General features: G+C 40.3%; 1 protein-coding gene across 5 annotated transcripts in view; it reads left to right on the top strand.

The window, feature by feature from the left end:
- The window catches only part of CARMIL1 (capping protein regulator and myosin 1 linker 1), a 312186-nt gene that overhangs the window by 195161 nt on the left and 101758 nt on the right, over positions 1–15267 (top strand). For all 5 annotated transcript variants that reach the window (XM_077886140.1, XM_077886138.1, XM_077886139.1 and 2 more), the window contains exons 18-22: positions 4922–5003; positions 5737–5836; positions 5938–5992; positions 10607–10779; positions 12522–12590. In XM_077886140.1, the coding sequence (XP_077742266.1) occupies positions 4922–5003; positions 5737–5836; positions 5938–5992; positions 10607–10779; positions 12522–12590 (479 nt within the window). The remainder of the gene's footprint in view (positions 1–4921; positions 5004–5736; positions 5837–5937; positions 5993–10606; positions 10780–12521; positions 12591–15267) is intronic.

Below are 15267 nucleotides of genomic sequence, written 5' to 3'. Positions count from 1 at the left end.
GTGGTCCTCAGAGGACTTCTGTATTTCCCCGAAAGAGGCACTTCACGTTCATCAGTTTGAATGAGAGAGGAGATTTATGCTAAATGCTGTTTAAAAATAAAAGTACCATGTAGCTGTTTATAAATTATAGAATTGCTTTCCTCCAAGCAAACATCATTGGTATTTGGACACCTAAGTCCAGAATTTGAGGCTGCAATCTTTGGATCTGTGAGGGCAAAGCTAATAAGTATGGAAATTAAGCTTTCATGTACAGATAACGTCTCCACTTAGAGAAAAAAGCATCTGCATTCCTTAAGATGTTCCACATGAATTATGTTTACCAGTTTGTTTTCTTTCCCTCGGTCTTTTTAGTACCCAAAAGGGGTCATCTCTCTAGGAAAAGAATTACAAGTAGTCCTGGGAGACAAAAGGGGGTCTTGACCAAGGGTTGGTACACTGAAATCAGTAAAGCGCCCTTTGAAGTCTGGCTAGGCCACTTGGCTTGCATTTTCTCACCTGTGGAATGGAGACCATAATAGCTCCCGGGGATTTGGCACCCTGCTGAGCCCGGCCTGTGTGAGCCATCCTCTGGGGAGGAAGAGAATGACTACTGTGAAGCCTTATTTTGAATGTAAGAATTTACAGCAAGAGTCAGTACGGCCTTTCTAAAAAATCTTTATTTAGAAGTATTAAGATTCTGGATTTTCCGAAATATTTTTGGGAATTGCCTTCAAAGCCATTTTCAATCTTTCAAGAAGAATTAGTCTCATCAATTTATAGTCCCACCTGATTTGGGACGCAAAACTGTATTACCCTCCACGGCCAGACTTGTACCCTGAATGGCCTGTGGCTATCCTCATTCACTCTTACAGGGTAAGGATTCAGCATCCTTGTGGAAGTTCAAAGATATGTGTCCCGTTGCCCTCAAGGTTCGTTCCAAAAAAAGTGTTTTACAACTGTTTTATATGGTAGTAGTGAAATTGGCGTGTGGATGGATTCTCTCCACACACCTGTCTACCTGAAGGGAGCCAGTGGCTCCGTCATTCTGGCCTGTGTAGAAATGTCACCATGGTCCTACTGCAGGAGCAGAATAGAGAAATGCTGCTGCTGAATTCCTCCAGCTCACGGTCCTTCCAAGTGAGAGAGAAGAATCTCCAAGACCTCAGAAGTGATGCAAAGTTGTAGGTCTGGGTGTAGAGTCGGTTCTTTTAAGCAGAAACTTTCCTGCACATGATTCCACAATTCCCGCCAGGGTGCTGAGGAGCAGCAGATCAGATCATTTGTAATGATTAGGACATTGCAGCACCGGAATAGAAACTTCTGAGGCAATTCTGTCCAATGCGATAGTGGTTCACCCACCTTTGAGGTGGAAGGCAGGTGTGCTGCGATGCGGGTGGGTACCTTCCACGGTTGTACCCCCCAGGGATCAGCTTCCTGTTGGGCCCAGGGTGGGAGGCAAAGCAAAAACTGTTGTCGCAGCAGGAAGCATATAGGAAGCAAAATAAAACGCACAACTGTTTGCTCCTTAGAAATGACTACTTATATCTGTCTTTTTCGGTTCCAAATTGCCTTTTGGCCTCAGACCCCACTTAACAAGAGGACATTTTGAGTCCGCTCTTGTCAAACCACTTTTTGTCCTTGGAGAAACCGATACACTATTCACAGTTTGTTTTCTTTTAAAGAGTTTATTTATTCATGAGAGACACGGAGAGAGAGGCTGAGACACAGGCAGAGGGAGGAGCAGGCTCCCTGTGGAGGGCCTGATTTGGGACTTGATCCAGGAACTCCGGGATGAGCCCTGAGCCAAAGGCAGACGCTCACCCGCTGAGCCACCCAGGCGTCCCCGCTGTTCACAGCATAAAGTGAGAAAATTTCCCAGGATAAAAATTATTTTTTAATTGAAATTGGGACCCCTGTAGAAGAAAAATGCTAATTTGAGGGATTATTTTATATTTAGATTATATATTTTATATTTTGTCACATCTTTTTAAATGGCAAGTGATCTAGAGGAAGGAAAATGAAATTTTTTTTAAGATATTGTTTATTTTAGAGAGAGAGCAGAGGGTGGGGGTGGGAAGAGGGAGAGAAGCAGACTTCCTGCTCCATCCTCCAGCCCTGAGATCATGACCTGAGCTGAAATCAAGAGTTGCATGCTCGACCGACTGAGCTACCCAGATGCCCCAAAGGAAAATGAATTATTAAAAATTCTGTCTAGATTTTAGTTTTCCTTGCTTCTCTTGTCCTCATTATGGCTATTTGAGTATTAGAGGCAACTATTCTCTTAGAACTGTGAGTAACATCTACCTTTCGTGAGCAAGAGAACACTTCTCTATTGAAACAAATGTAAGTTTATTTTTAACATTTCAAAAAGTATTCAGTGATTCAGTCACATTTACTCCTCTTTGATCTTGCTTTCTTTTAAATAATGCTAGTGTGTGGGATCCAAATGAGGGTAATTTAAAAACCAGTTTTACATGCACACATGCAGACATAGCTTCTCATTATGCAAATTTCATTTAAAAGGATTTTCATTTACAGTAATGGAAAAGCTTTTACTGTTTTAGGAAAGCCTTAGCTTTGGGGCAGTTTTAGGCATTTAATAACCTGTGAATTCAATTGAATGTTCTTGGTACCTGAAGATAAGTTATTTTATTAGTTAAAGTTTTGATTTGGGTTTTGGGAGCGGATTTTTAGTTGCAAGCGTTTTTCTAACCCTTTTTTTCATAATAAATTGATAAAGGCTTCGGCTTCTCTGCTCTGCTTACTGCTGATAATGTGCTTTTATTTTTTCTCCTTGGGCTTTCCTTAGCTTGGCCACTGTGTAAGTACTTTATAAATCAATAAATTAAGGTCTGTTGATATATTTGATTGGTTTTTAACTATTGGAAGAATGTTAGTTTTATGGCTATATGCTACAAATATTATCAGTCAAGAGTATTTATAAAATAAACAGAATTGAGCACTTAAATGTCACCTGTATTTTCCATATCTGTAAATGGAATATTGTTACTGTACTTGATAATAATGAGATATTTTCTTGAAGAAATTTTACTTCTCTGCAGAGACATCGCTAACAGCAAATAATCACATTGTGAAGATTTTATGCACTTATGTTTATCTTCTGAAGAGCATTTTTTCATGCTCTAAAAGCCAAATTATGTTTCTTTGAAGTGTTTGCTTAAAATATTTTTTGCTTTAACTTTGACATAGTCTGTATACACATTCACATCTTCAAGTATTAACAAGCTATTATCTGGAGCATTGCTTCTCAAAACTATATGTGGTGAAGAATTTGGTTGTTGTGTTTTTATTTTTTAATTTCCATTCTATCATAAACCAGTACTTTTGCAAAAAATGTAATAAAAATATATAGAAAAAGATTTAAAAAGACATAAAAATATAAGCCCTCAATTTTTGTTAATTGATGCAACAGACCTCAAAGTATTATTACTCAGATTTTTAATATATTCATAGTCAATTTCTGCATCTATTTTACCCAAGACCAGTAGCAAACTTTGCAGACTGCCATCAGTCTGGGGACTACACTCTGAACTGCAGGCTGCTGGGGCGAGTCTAGAGATGATGTGATAAAGATGGACTCCAGGTTTGTGGGTCAGCTGGAGAGCACCTGGGAGTACAAGCAGTGTAGTAAAATGGGCCTTCTGCCTTGGCAGCCGCTGCACACACTGCGTTCTAAGCCCCTCAACTGGAGTTAGTTGGTCTTGGTTTCCCTAAAGCTTGGAGACCAACCTCCTGGGCAGGTCTGCCCCTTTACAGTTCATGTCAGGCCCCACAGAGTGATCTGCTGCCACCGTAGAAAGTAGAGAAGGCTGAATTTAAACACCTCATCTGAAATACTCCTGAATAAATAACAATCCCAAGGATCTGATCTGTGTGAAAACTGCCTGACACCCAAGCAGCCATGGAAATGAGCAGGTTTTGGTTCTGGGTAGCATAAAAATATTGCATGTAAAACAGTGAATTGGTTCTTTAAATTCTTACATCAAAACTTGCACAAGTAGGAAGTAGCATTTTGCATTTTACACTTGGTATAGCAGCTTAGATAAATTTTAATGTTCTTACATTGGTAGAGAAACCAGGGTACCTAATAGGTTCCCAGAAGGTGATCATTTCTTTCCCTTATGAAATAGTAAGTTTGCTGAGCAAAGAGCCACATCTTGGGAAATTTTCATCCTTTACAATCCTTTACATATAGTAGGAACTCAGATATTTGAAAACAAAAAGATCTTCTGATCTCTGTAGATATGCTTTTGGTTTCCTGGGAAAAGATGCAAAGTATTGACTTTTATAGGTTGCCGGTCTTTGTAAAATAAATGAGGTTATAAAATGAGAATTAGTTTTGCTATAAGGCAACCATAATATTTTAAATTATTCTAACATCTTTCTTTCTTCTGTGGCTCATTGAGTTTGTACAGATCATTGTAATCACCTTGAGCTGTTTACTTTGTAATACTGAGACCACACACACTGTTTCTGTGGGACAACAGGCTGGGTCTCTCCTGAAGTGGTTGACAGCAAGAATTCATCTTCGCTATCTCCTTTGCTTGTTTTGCTGCTACTTGGTGGAGTCCTACCCTGAAATCTGGAATAATCAGACAAAATCCATAACAGTTCCTTACGTATAAAAGGGAATTGTTAGGTTTCCAAAAGTCAGAAATGAAGACAGTGCATGTAGGCTGACAGAACCCATGCTCTTCATCTTTCTGTTTCTTTTTCTAGCAATTACAGATTTAGGTAGCATGGGAAACAGTAGCAATGACTAGTGATTGGCTCTTTACCACTGATGATAGCTATGGAGTTGATAAGCTTTCACTTGTTCTTTGGCATGAAGTCTGAGACTGTATCTCTTGTTTTTAATTTTATTTGGTTCCACTTCTAGTAGGTGACTCCTTTACCTTGTGTGTGGTTTGTGTTTCTCTAGCTGAGATCAGGAGGTGCACAAGTATTAGAAGGCTGCATTGCTGAAATCCACAACATCACCAGCTTAGATATCTCCGATAATGGTAAGTTGGAAATCAGAGAAGAAACAAATACTATTTAAAGCAAGTTACTAAGGGGGGAAGAAAAAGCCCAATCTAGCCAATACCTACACGAATGTGTCATGGCACTTCTTGACTAATAGGACTGTTAGATTTAACAGAATTTATGTATGGAATAAGTCAATGCCAGAGTCTTAGTAAGTTGATACCAAGGCCAAAAATGCAATAAAACAAGTCAGTTTAAAAAAAAATTGTCATCAGAACATTGATAATAATTTTTATCTGACCTTTTGCATTCTTAGTGACAATAAAATAAAATCCTTTTTTATTTACTCAGAAACTTGTTTCATTAGCTTCATTTCTGCCAACTATAGTAGCATGTGAGTAGGAGCCTGTTAAGTTCGCATAGACAACTTCAGTTACTCGCCAACAAACGGTATGTTGGAATTGCCTCTTACAAAATCATGGGCAGAGATGAGACTCATCCTTTCCCCATTTCTTGCTGACTTGACTTACCCACTGAGTGTATAAGAGATTTAGGTATGTCTTAGCAGAGAATGAGTTTAACCCTGTGAAATAATAGGACATGAAAAGAGAGAAAATAGTTCCTTGGAAAATGAAAGATTGGAATCCCAGGGTTCTCGAGACCATAGGGAAAGTCATCCAAGTGCGTATCACCTTTGCTTAATTATGTTACATTTGAGAATTTATTTATACACGTGTGTTTTGATTCTCTGCTTTTTCTGATTCTTTCCAGGTTTAGAATCTGACCTATCCACCTTAATAGTGTGGCTCAGTAAAAACAGATCAATACAACACCTGGCATTAGGCAAAAATTTTAATAATATGAAATCCAAGTAAGAGTTTTGAATTTTTTTATATAACAATGATGAAAATAAGCAACCTCGTGAAAGCTTTTGATTTGATTCCACTGTCCACATCTTTAAAATCTCTTTAGAAATCTGACACCTGTGTTGGACAGCTTAGTACAGATGATTCAGGATGAAGAATCGGTGAGTACTATTTTAAAGACTTTTGCCTCAAGTCTTTAGCTTGTTACCATGTTTACTAATTATTTCTACTGAGTTAATGCTGCTATGCTTCCAGATAATTTTATCTACACCATTTCTGTTTTTTTTAATGGAATAAATAGATATGCTTTAGTACATAGAATGTATTCAAAATTGCTTAGTCTTCATTTCAACTCATTACTAGTTAAAGGAAGATTGTAACTAAAAGATTAAAAGAAGTATAAATTGGCTCATAAGCCCATCTTTTAATGAAACTTACTATGTCCTAACTTCAGCTGTTGCAGTAATCTGCAAATATGATTTTTTTTCAATCTAGTTGAATTTCTGACCTTATATCATGCTGGGAAATATCATACTGCTAATTTGAATTTTGTCTCATAATTATGTAGAATTACAAGAGACTAAGAAAGCTGGTTACTCATCTGAAATTGCTTTTAGAGCTCAAGTGTTATTCTTATATTTTTATTCCCTTTAGTTGCTTCTGGCCAAGACTTGGTTCAGATTAAAGAAATTTAATTTTAAATAGTATCCTATTTTGCTGCCCTTTAAAGTACATTAGAAAAAAAGAAAAAACATATATATTTTTAAGATTTATTCATTTGAGAGAGAGTAAGAGCATGAGCAGGAGGGATAGAGGGAGAGGGAGAAAGAATTTCAAGCAGACTGTGCGTTCAGTGAGAAGCCAGATACATTGACCCTGAGATCATGACCTGAGCTGAAACCAAGACTCGGATGCTTAACTGACTGAGTCACGCAGGTGTGCAAGAGAAGGATATTTTATGAACAAAGCAAGAAGTGATCTACTATTAATTTCTTTAACTTAAACCTGGTGTTATCTTATATTTTGCACCTTATATTTTACTGAGGCTTTTTAAGGGTTTTTTCCACTTCATATTTTAGTCCTGTTTGGCCACCAAGTAGCTTTGATGGTACCTAAAACCCAAATCAATGTGTATTCCTACTACAAAGATTCAGGTTATTGATGTTTTGTGATTGCTACTTTTTAGGTCATGAGACTGATTTCCTATATGAATCATGTGAGAGAGGACACATTTTTATTTATTTATTTTTTAAAGATTTTATTTATTTATTCATGAGAGAGACACAGAGAGAGGCAGAGACACAGACAGAAAGAGAAGCCAGGCTCCATGCAGGGAGCCTGATGTGGGACTCGATCCAGGGACTCCAGGATCATGCCCTGAACCAAAGGCAGATGCTTAACCACTGAGCCACCCTGGCATCCCGAGGGGACACATTTTTAAAAAGCATTGTTTTCCACTTTGAATTCTTGCAGGGTAGTAGCAAGTTCTAGTATGACTCTAAGCTAGGTTTTCTGAGAAAGCCAAGGGGCCAGAAAGGTGGAGACTAGAATTTTTCCTAGATGCTGGCATCTTTCTGTGCAGATCTGACCTGGAAGGTGGAAGAAAATTCAGTTGTCCTATCTCTTTTTTGTGTGGATATAATTTCCAAACTATGGGCCAGAGATGAAATTCATTATCAATTCATGAATTTGAACCTTCTTTCTGTCCTCATTTGGTAACAAACTCCATGTTTTGTTACTTTTATACTGGGTTATTAAAATGAGGCACATAAATCAAAATTGATGCAGTTTTGCATATTTAATTTGACTGTATACCACTCTGCTTTGAGTTTCTGATTTCCCAGTCTTGGCCCTGTTTTAAAAGATTGAAGATGCTAATATTTCAGCATCACAGTTAATATTCATCCCCAACTACTGTTTCTTAGTGTATATTTTAGCGAAATTTATATTTTGTGAAAAAAATATTTTAAAATGTCATGTTTTGCCTCTTACATGAGGGTCTTCTGTTTCTGTAATTCCAAAAGGCTCTCACTTAAAAACGATCTTGATATTTAAAACATGCCTCAAAACCTATTTGCAGGTGGGAAAGTTGCTCTATAAATGTGAATTCTGTCAAGTTATAAGTTTGGGAAGTGTGCCACTAATAAAATTCAGGGGAAAGCTCTTTATGTTCACGTCATTGAAAAGTAGGTGGCTTTTTCAAAAAGCAATTACCTTCTATTTTTTCCTACTTCTGAATTAGTAATGTGCAAAACAATTCAGAATGATTAGGAGGCGAGCCTTGCAACACTAAAAGTTCCACCAATAACTGACACAATTGGGATCCCTTTTTTATTTTATTTTTTTAAAGGTTTTTCCATATATAAAATAATGTCTTGCTTTTTACATTCTGGCCATGTGTTGTCAGAGCCTGTTCTTTGACAGCTCATGGAATACTATCTTCGCCTGAGTCACACATTATATTTGGTTAGAAAACCTTGATTCCCCAGGGGCTCCAGTGTCACTTTCAAATATAGACAGTGGTTGTCGGGCTGCTGTGCCCAGAGCCCTGGGACAGTAATGCGGAGAGGCTGAGATGACAGGGAATCTTGTTTTGAAGTATCACAAAACCATTTGTAATCAGTACTAGAAAATGTGCTTCTCCTGGGGGTGCCTGTGGCAAGGAGACAGATTCAGATTAAGCATGTTCAGCTATGAAAAGAAATAGTAAGATTTCAAATAGTAATATTACATGGAGGTGCAATAAATCAGGAAGGGATGACCTTATAAATATGCATGCAATTCAGGCTGTTCTGTTCGCATTAATGACTCTGCCTATTAGTTTTAAGTGTTAGCTGGGGTGTATTAGAGTTTGAATATACTACTGGCATTGGTGCTTGCTAGCTGGGAGACTTGGCAGCTTTCCAGTATTAGGAAGAAGCCATAATATAACATTTTTGTAGTAGCTGAATAGAGATTATTAAAATCATGAGAGATGTGATTTTAGCTTTTTATTAAAGGAACACTGCATTTGTTTTCATTTAAAACATTAAGTTTCCCTGAGTCTGAGGCATTTTAGTTAAGTTTTTTTCATTTCCCTGAGTGTGGGATCTTAACATTAAAGCAGCCCCACTAAACCTGCCTGAGTCTAAACATATGCAGGCTTTCTGGTTTTAAATGCCTCAGCACTTACCATGCCATTTAATTTTAGAAATTTGATTCAAGTTCATACGTTACCTTTTGATTTTACGATAGCTATATCACATTTAGAAAAAGTGGCCAAATTTGTACAATAAGGACAGTAAATATGGTCACTTGGTAAACCTTTAGTCAAATGCATAATGCTGCTTTGGAAGTAACTGAGTCTTGAGACCATCAGCTCTCCCATCCTGCCTTCTGCAGCCTTCTGGCAGATGTACCCTAAACAAATCAGTATCTGGTGGTTGAGTGGGTATAGAGAGATGCCACGCAGTGGTGTAAGTCCTACAGACTACCAGGCACATCTCAAGAGCCCCGATCCCATGGGCTGTGGTGGAACGTAGATGACCCTAGCAACTATTTCCAGTATCCCCCCTCACCCCCTAGCCTGTAATGTCAAACTGCTTACAGAGTAAGCATCTAGAACTGTTATGTATGGCTGGGTCAATCTAGACCACCATAAGCAACCTGGAAGCCATCCAGATCCCCAGGGAAGGCTGCATTCTGATTCTCAGGGCCACATTGGTTCAGGTTCTGGAATTCTCAGTGCTGTGTTAATTCCGTTATGGCTGAATTCAGGGATTGCAAATCCAGATGCCTCTGGGTCTGGGCAGGTGGCGTAAACAAGTAAAAGGAAGTGGGGGTAAGGAGGGGCCCTCTTCATTTTCTTGGCCAGACAGAACCTGCCTCTGGGCCACTTGGTCTTTAGTCCCCAGCTTAAACGGACAGCGAGTGGGCTGGTTTGGATTCACCATCCAGCTTCTAACAATAAAATAGTCACAGATGTTTGACTTTTTCTGTTTTTTTTAGAAAAATTGTATATCTTCTGATTGTTACTTATAAAGCTGAGGATGATCATCCAGAAGGATTGAGGGTGTACTCTGAGGGGCAGCATGATGGTGTCGGAGCCCAGAGAACAGAATCAGGAACCAGACTATCTGCTTCTGTTCAGTGACTTTCTAACTATATGACCTCAGTTGAGTCACTTGTCCCTTCTGTGTTTCACTTGGGATCTGGGGATAACAATACTGAGTATAGTAATACATCAGTGTTAGAGTACTGGGAGGATTCTATGACTAAATACATGCAAAAAGCTTGAACAGTGGTTAAGGATAGTATGCGTTCGGTAAATGTCAGCTGTTATTAATCTTGGCTGGCTTTTATTTTGCATTTGTCCTCTGCTAGTATTTTAAGATGTCATTTCACCTTTTATAAAAATAAAATGGGTAAAATAGGGGTAGTGTAGCCATATAGAAGCTCAGAAATTTTTATGTACTTTTCTTATTCATTTCTTCATGTCTTCCACTTCAAAAGAGCTGACATCTGCCCCTCCGGCATCCTTCCACGCTTCCCTTTGGAGAGAGGTGGCCAGTGTTCAGCACTGAAACACAAGCTCTCTGTGTTTGACTGCAAAGGTCCATTTTATCCAGAACCTTTGGGTCCCATTCATCAACATCTTTTAGGCAGAGTTTTAAAATGAGACACTTCAAGTGCGTGCAGTAGGTACCTCCCCTGGTGATTCTCCCTGAAATGGGTCATTGAGAGCAGTGGCTACTTTGATCAGACCATGTCACTGTTACTTCCTATTCCCTTTTCAGCCCCTGCAGTCCTTGTCCCTGGCCGACTCAAAACTCAAGACTGAGGTCACTATCATCATCAATGCCCTGGGAAGTAATACCTCCTTGACCAAAGTGGACATCAGTGGGAATGGAATGGGGGACATGGGAGCCAAGATGCTGGCCAAAGCACTACAAATCAACACCAAACTCAGGTATGTGGGTCAGGCACTAGGCCCTGAGATGTGGATGCTCACCCTAAGGAGGGCCCTAGAAAGCTCTGGAAAAGATTCTAGTCCCCAAGCATTGGAGAACTGGCTGTGCCCAGTGGGACCTGAGTTTCCCATGAGCCCAACTGAGAAGAGGTGACCGTTTCAAGTCTTTTGTCAAAATACTGGGGATGGCGGGGTGGGGGTGGGTTCCCAAAGTTAGATATTGTGGTTCCTATGAGCTGTTGTCTTAACAATTTCCACTGTGGCATAAAACCCAATGGAAAACTGGCACAATGTCCTGTTTCACAGTGTTGACAGCTGTAAGGGGAAGGTCAGTGAGCAGCAGAGGAGAGTTTTACAGGTAGAGAGTAGAATCAGGAAGACTGAAGGTCCAACACGAGGGCCTATCTTACTTCCCCTCCCCCACTGCCAATATAGACTTAAAACCTGAGGGATGCAGGGGGTACCCTGGTTAAAGGCAAGTTTGTGCTCTGTGCTAACTATTCTGTGTAGTGGTTTTCAGCCACTCCTGGTGTTTCCCAAGTTTGGCTTTTCTTAAGAACTAGCTAAGTGGTCACTCCTTTTTTTTTTTTTTTTTTTTAGATTTTACTTATTTATTTGACAGATAAACAGAGCAAGCACAAGCAGGGGGAAGGCAAGCCAAGGGAGAGGGAGAAGCAGACTCCCTGCTGAGCAGAGACCCTGATGTGGGACTCGATCTCAGGACCTTGAGATCATGATCTGAGCTGAAGGCAGACACTTAACCAACTGAGCCCCCCAGGCGCCCCTGTGGTAACCACTTTTATTAAGGACCATATTATCCTCCATCCTTCGGAGAAATGTAGTTGTTCCCCAGCCCAGCAGTCTGATAAATGAATATTTAATTCACATTGCTCTTCAAGGGCTCTTTATTGATGTTTTTGGACGCTTCCTTGTTCTCCTGAACCTTCTGTCTACACAAAAGCCAAGAACCACAACAGTTTCTTGGAAGGCCAGGGTGTACTGTACATAAAGAAGAGATCAGGATCATTGCAATCAGGAAGTGAAAGCAGCTAGAGGTGTGATTTTTGGATCAGCCAAATAAAAGCCATTTCATGTGTCAGGTGAATTGACAGATGCCAGAATATCTCTGAAGAATTCACATTCTGAAAGTGAAGTAGTATTTTTCTTCCAAAATAGAATTTGTGCTTAAAAAGTAAACAACCTCCTATTTATAGAAGCCGTGGGTTTACCAGCAGAGTGCGAACTGCCTGGGATTGCTGATCATACCATGTCAGGGCAACAATGAAAACAGACAATGTAGGAGGATTCTTTCTAGTTATTTAGAATGGGCAACAGTCTCAGGACCTGAAATTCTTTGTGTTGGACAAGAGACCCTTTGGCATCTTTTATGAACAGCTCCAGCTTCAGACATGAGTGCTCAAGTAACTATTTGGAGAATACGTTGAGAGAATATCAGAGAAACCAGGTTTTAGGGTTTTCTGGCTACAAAGCATCAGGTGTTTTCATGGTAAGTTAATGAGCATGCTGTTGCTTTTCAGTACAATTTTCTTGTACTGTGTGAGCAGTAAATGGGTTAAGAATGTAATGTTGGAGGAGATACTCATCCTTGCTGTGTTTAAAACTAAGTCGAATGTTACTCCTTGCCCAGAGAGTATTGTCTATAAGAGACTCATCTTCAGTAGGAGAAGCATTTTGTCCATCCCTAAGTGTCTGATCATTTGTGTGACTTGATTTCCAAACAGGACTGTGATATGGGACAAGAACAACATTACTGCCCAAGGCTTCCAAGATATAGCTGTTGCTATGGAAAAGTAAGTTTTAATTGGGATTTCTTTCTGGAAAAGTGCAAAAGAACCAATGGTATCTGTGTTACCGGTGATGTGATAGAAGGAGCAATGGATTTTGATCCAGAAAGTCTGGGTCTGAGTTAGCCTCTGCTACTCCACCATGGGACCTGGGAAGATGTGGGCTTTGGTCTGGTGTGACTTTCCTCATCTGTACACGAGGGCAGAGATACACCACCAGCATGGGAATTAAAGGAGACCATGCGGAGAAGCCATGCTATGGTCACCTTGCTTTTTCTTGTTGTTTCACATTCTCTTCCTATTGGGTCTTGCCTTTTCTGCGCATTCTGACAATTTTGAATACAGTGGAAAGAAGAAAGCTAAGCTCCAGAAAATAAAACTGGAATTGAGGAACGGCCGATTAACTTGTCTCATTACTGTCAAAGGTTTTATTACCATAGTAGCTAACATCTACAATTACTGTTAATTGTCAAATTAACTTTCCCAGTAAATAACATGAGGCAATAATACAAAGATGGCTGGAAGAAATTCTAGAAATCTGGTTCTTTCTGAGCTCTTCAGCCCTCATCTTGTTTTCCGAAGGCAGAAATGATCACCCAGTATTAAAAATGAGAGGTGACAAAATGTGGGTAGGAAATAAGGGGCTAGTGGCATAGAAGCTGGTCCCCTGGGGAAGGGGTGGGGGTTACTCATCATTGATGTTTTTTCCCCAGATTTCCCTTCATGCATGAAGCCTCCTAGGTAGGGCTCTCATGCCCAACATGGTGCCATGGATAAAATCCGAGGCCTAGAAATAAGAGCCCTCCATTAAGTCCCTGGCTCTGTCATCTACAAGCCTATCCTCTTGAGCAAAGGAAACATTGCACCTTTCTGATTAATTCTTCTTTTATGAAGTGAGAAAATCAGAGTAAATTATCCCGAAGTGCCTTCCAGTTCTAAATCCCAGGGTTCTGATTTATCGAGCAGGTCAAGAGTGCTGCCCCCATAGACCATCACGAAACATGGATAAGGTAGCTTGCTCCACCTCTTCCTGGTGCCCTCTGTGACTGCAAAACCCTCTATAATTACTCCCATTGCATCAGGAAACCTTCTAATGGAAACATTCATTCACAAATAGCTACACTTGGGTGGGCACAGCACAGTTGCCACTGCTGTAGAGTGCCAGTAGCCCACACTGGTCTTTGTGAGAAGCCAAGAATCTGCACACTCAGTACTCAACGTATCCAGATTGATGGTAGGGCTCCCCGGATTACAGTCTGTTATGTATGCTGTGCTCTACAATGCCAGTGGCCCAAAATCACATTTGGTTTAAATAAAGTATGCCGGTCGGGAGCATGATCATAGTTGGATGAGGCCAAGGAAAATCCTCAAGGCTGCAAAATACATGTGCCGTCTCTTCATTTAAGTTGGTTGGCTCCTCTTAAACCAAACAAAAACAATTTTGCTAAAACAAAGCTAAGGCAAAAATTGAAGTCCTAGAAATAACAGCCTTTTTCTTTGTACATTATTTTACATCAAAGCACCATACATTGGACTGAGAAACATTTTTTTCCATTAGATAACACCCATATAGATGACTACTTTTATTAAGATAGTTGCTTATTTCTTCTATTAGTTCTTGATGATACCATATTTTGGGAGTTAGTTAATTTACTCTTCCAGTAGAAGCCATCTAAATAGCCACCAGAATCACACTGTGAGTATTGTTTAGTGTTTACACGGCAACTGACTGTGAGATCCCAGTGGACTAGAACACCCCACTTGTCACCACATGGCTCAGAAGGTCATCCTTCTGAGTGTCGCGCGGTAGAAAAAGGCAACTGGGTTTAGAGTGGGAGAGAGGAGGCATCCCCAGGGCTAGTGTGTGGTCCAGGAGCAGGTGTTTGTGGTCAATGGGCACAGAGTGGTTTGCAGCAGGGTCAGGATCCAAGGCCAGGGCACAGATTCAGAGTTCCGTGTTGATTTCCTTACACAAAGACGACTCTCCTTGCACTCTTGTGCCCAACCAGCTGTGCAACAGCAGGGAGGATGATACAGGAACACAGTTTTCCACCAGTTGGTTCACTGGGAGTTGAGCCCAGTGGACACAGGCCATGTATGAAATGCAGACCACAGAGACGTGCACAGGGTCTGAGTGTTGAGCCTGGCGGGAAGCCTGTGTGAAGCAGCTTTTCTGAAGACAGTGGCTGCTTTGGGGCCTCCTTGTTTAAAGCGGTGCAGAGCCTACACAGACTATTTTTGTGGATGCTAAAGTCCTTGCTCTGCAAACAGATGTTTTGGTTTCATTGTGTAGTTTCCCTCTGTCGGTTTGGGCCTGACAGGTGTCACTGTGGTGATACAGATACGTTCAGATCTGTTGGGTGACTAAATCCTGAGTAGCAGGTGGAGGCTGGACTTCCTAGCCTTTCTCTCGGCCCATTTTTCCAGTCCCAGTTTGAAAATCTGATTTTGAAAACACCACCATCAGTTGCCTTGTGGTCGTGTCACTTTTATAAGACAACTTGAGCTGACGTGGTGGCCCATGGCGCTGCATACATGAGTACTAAAGAAAGTTGACCTATAATCTGGGGCCCTAAGGTAGCTTGTTAGTTCAGAATTTTCTAAGACGTTCTAGCAACTGTTTCTGGGTTTTAAAAAAAAAAGAGTGCTGAAGTAAGGTAGTAGGACATTATTTTTAAATAAA

This window comes from Canis aureus, chromosome 37 (assembly GCF_053574225.1).
Source record: "Canis aureus isolate CA01 chromosome 37, VMU_Caureus_v.1.0, whole genome shotgun sequence".
Lineage (NCBI taxonomy): Eukaryota > Metazoa > Chordata > Mammalia > Carnivora > Canidae > Canis > Canis aureus.
This window is presented reverse-complemented; position numbering and strand designations above follow the sequence as displayed.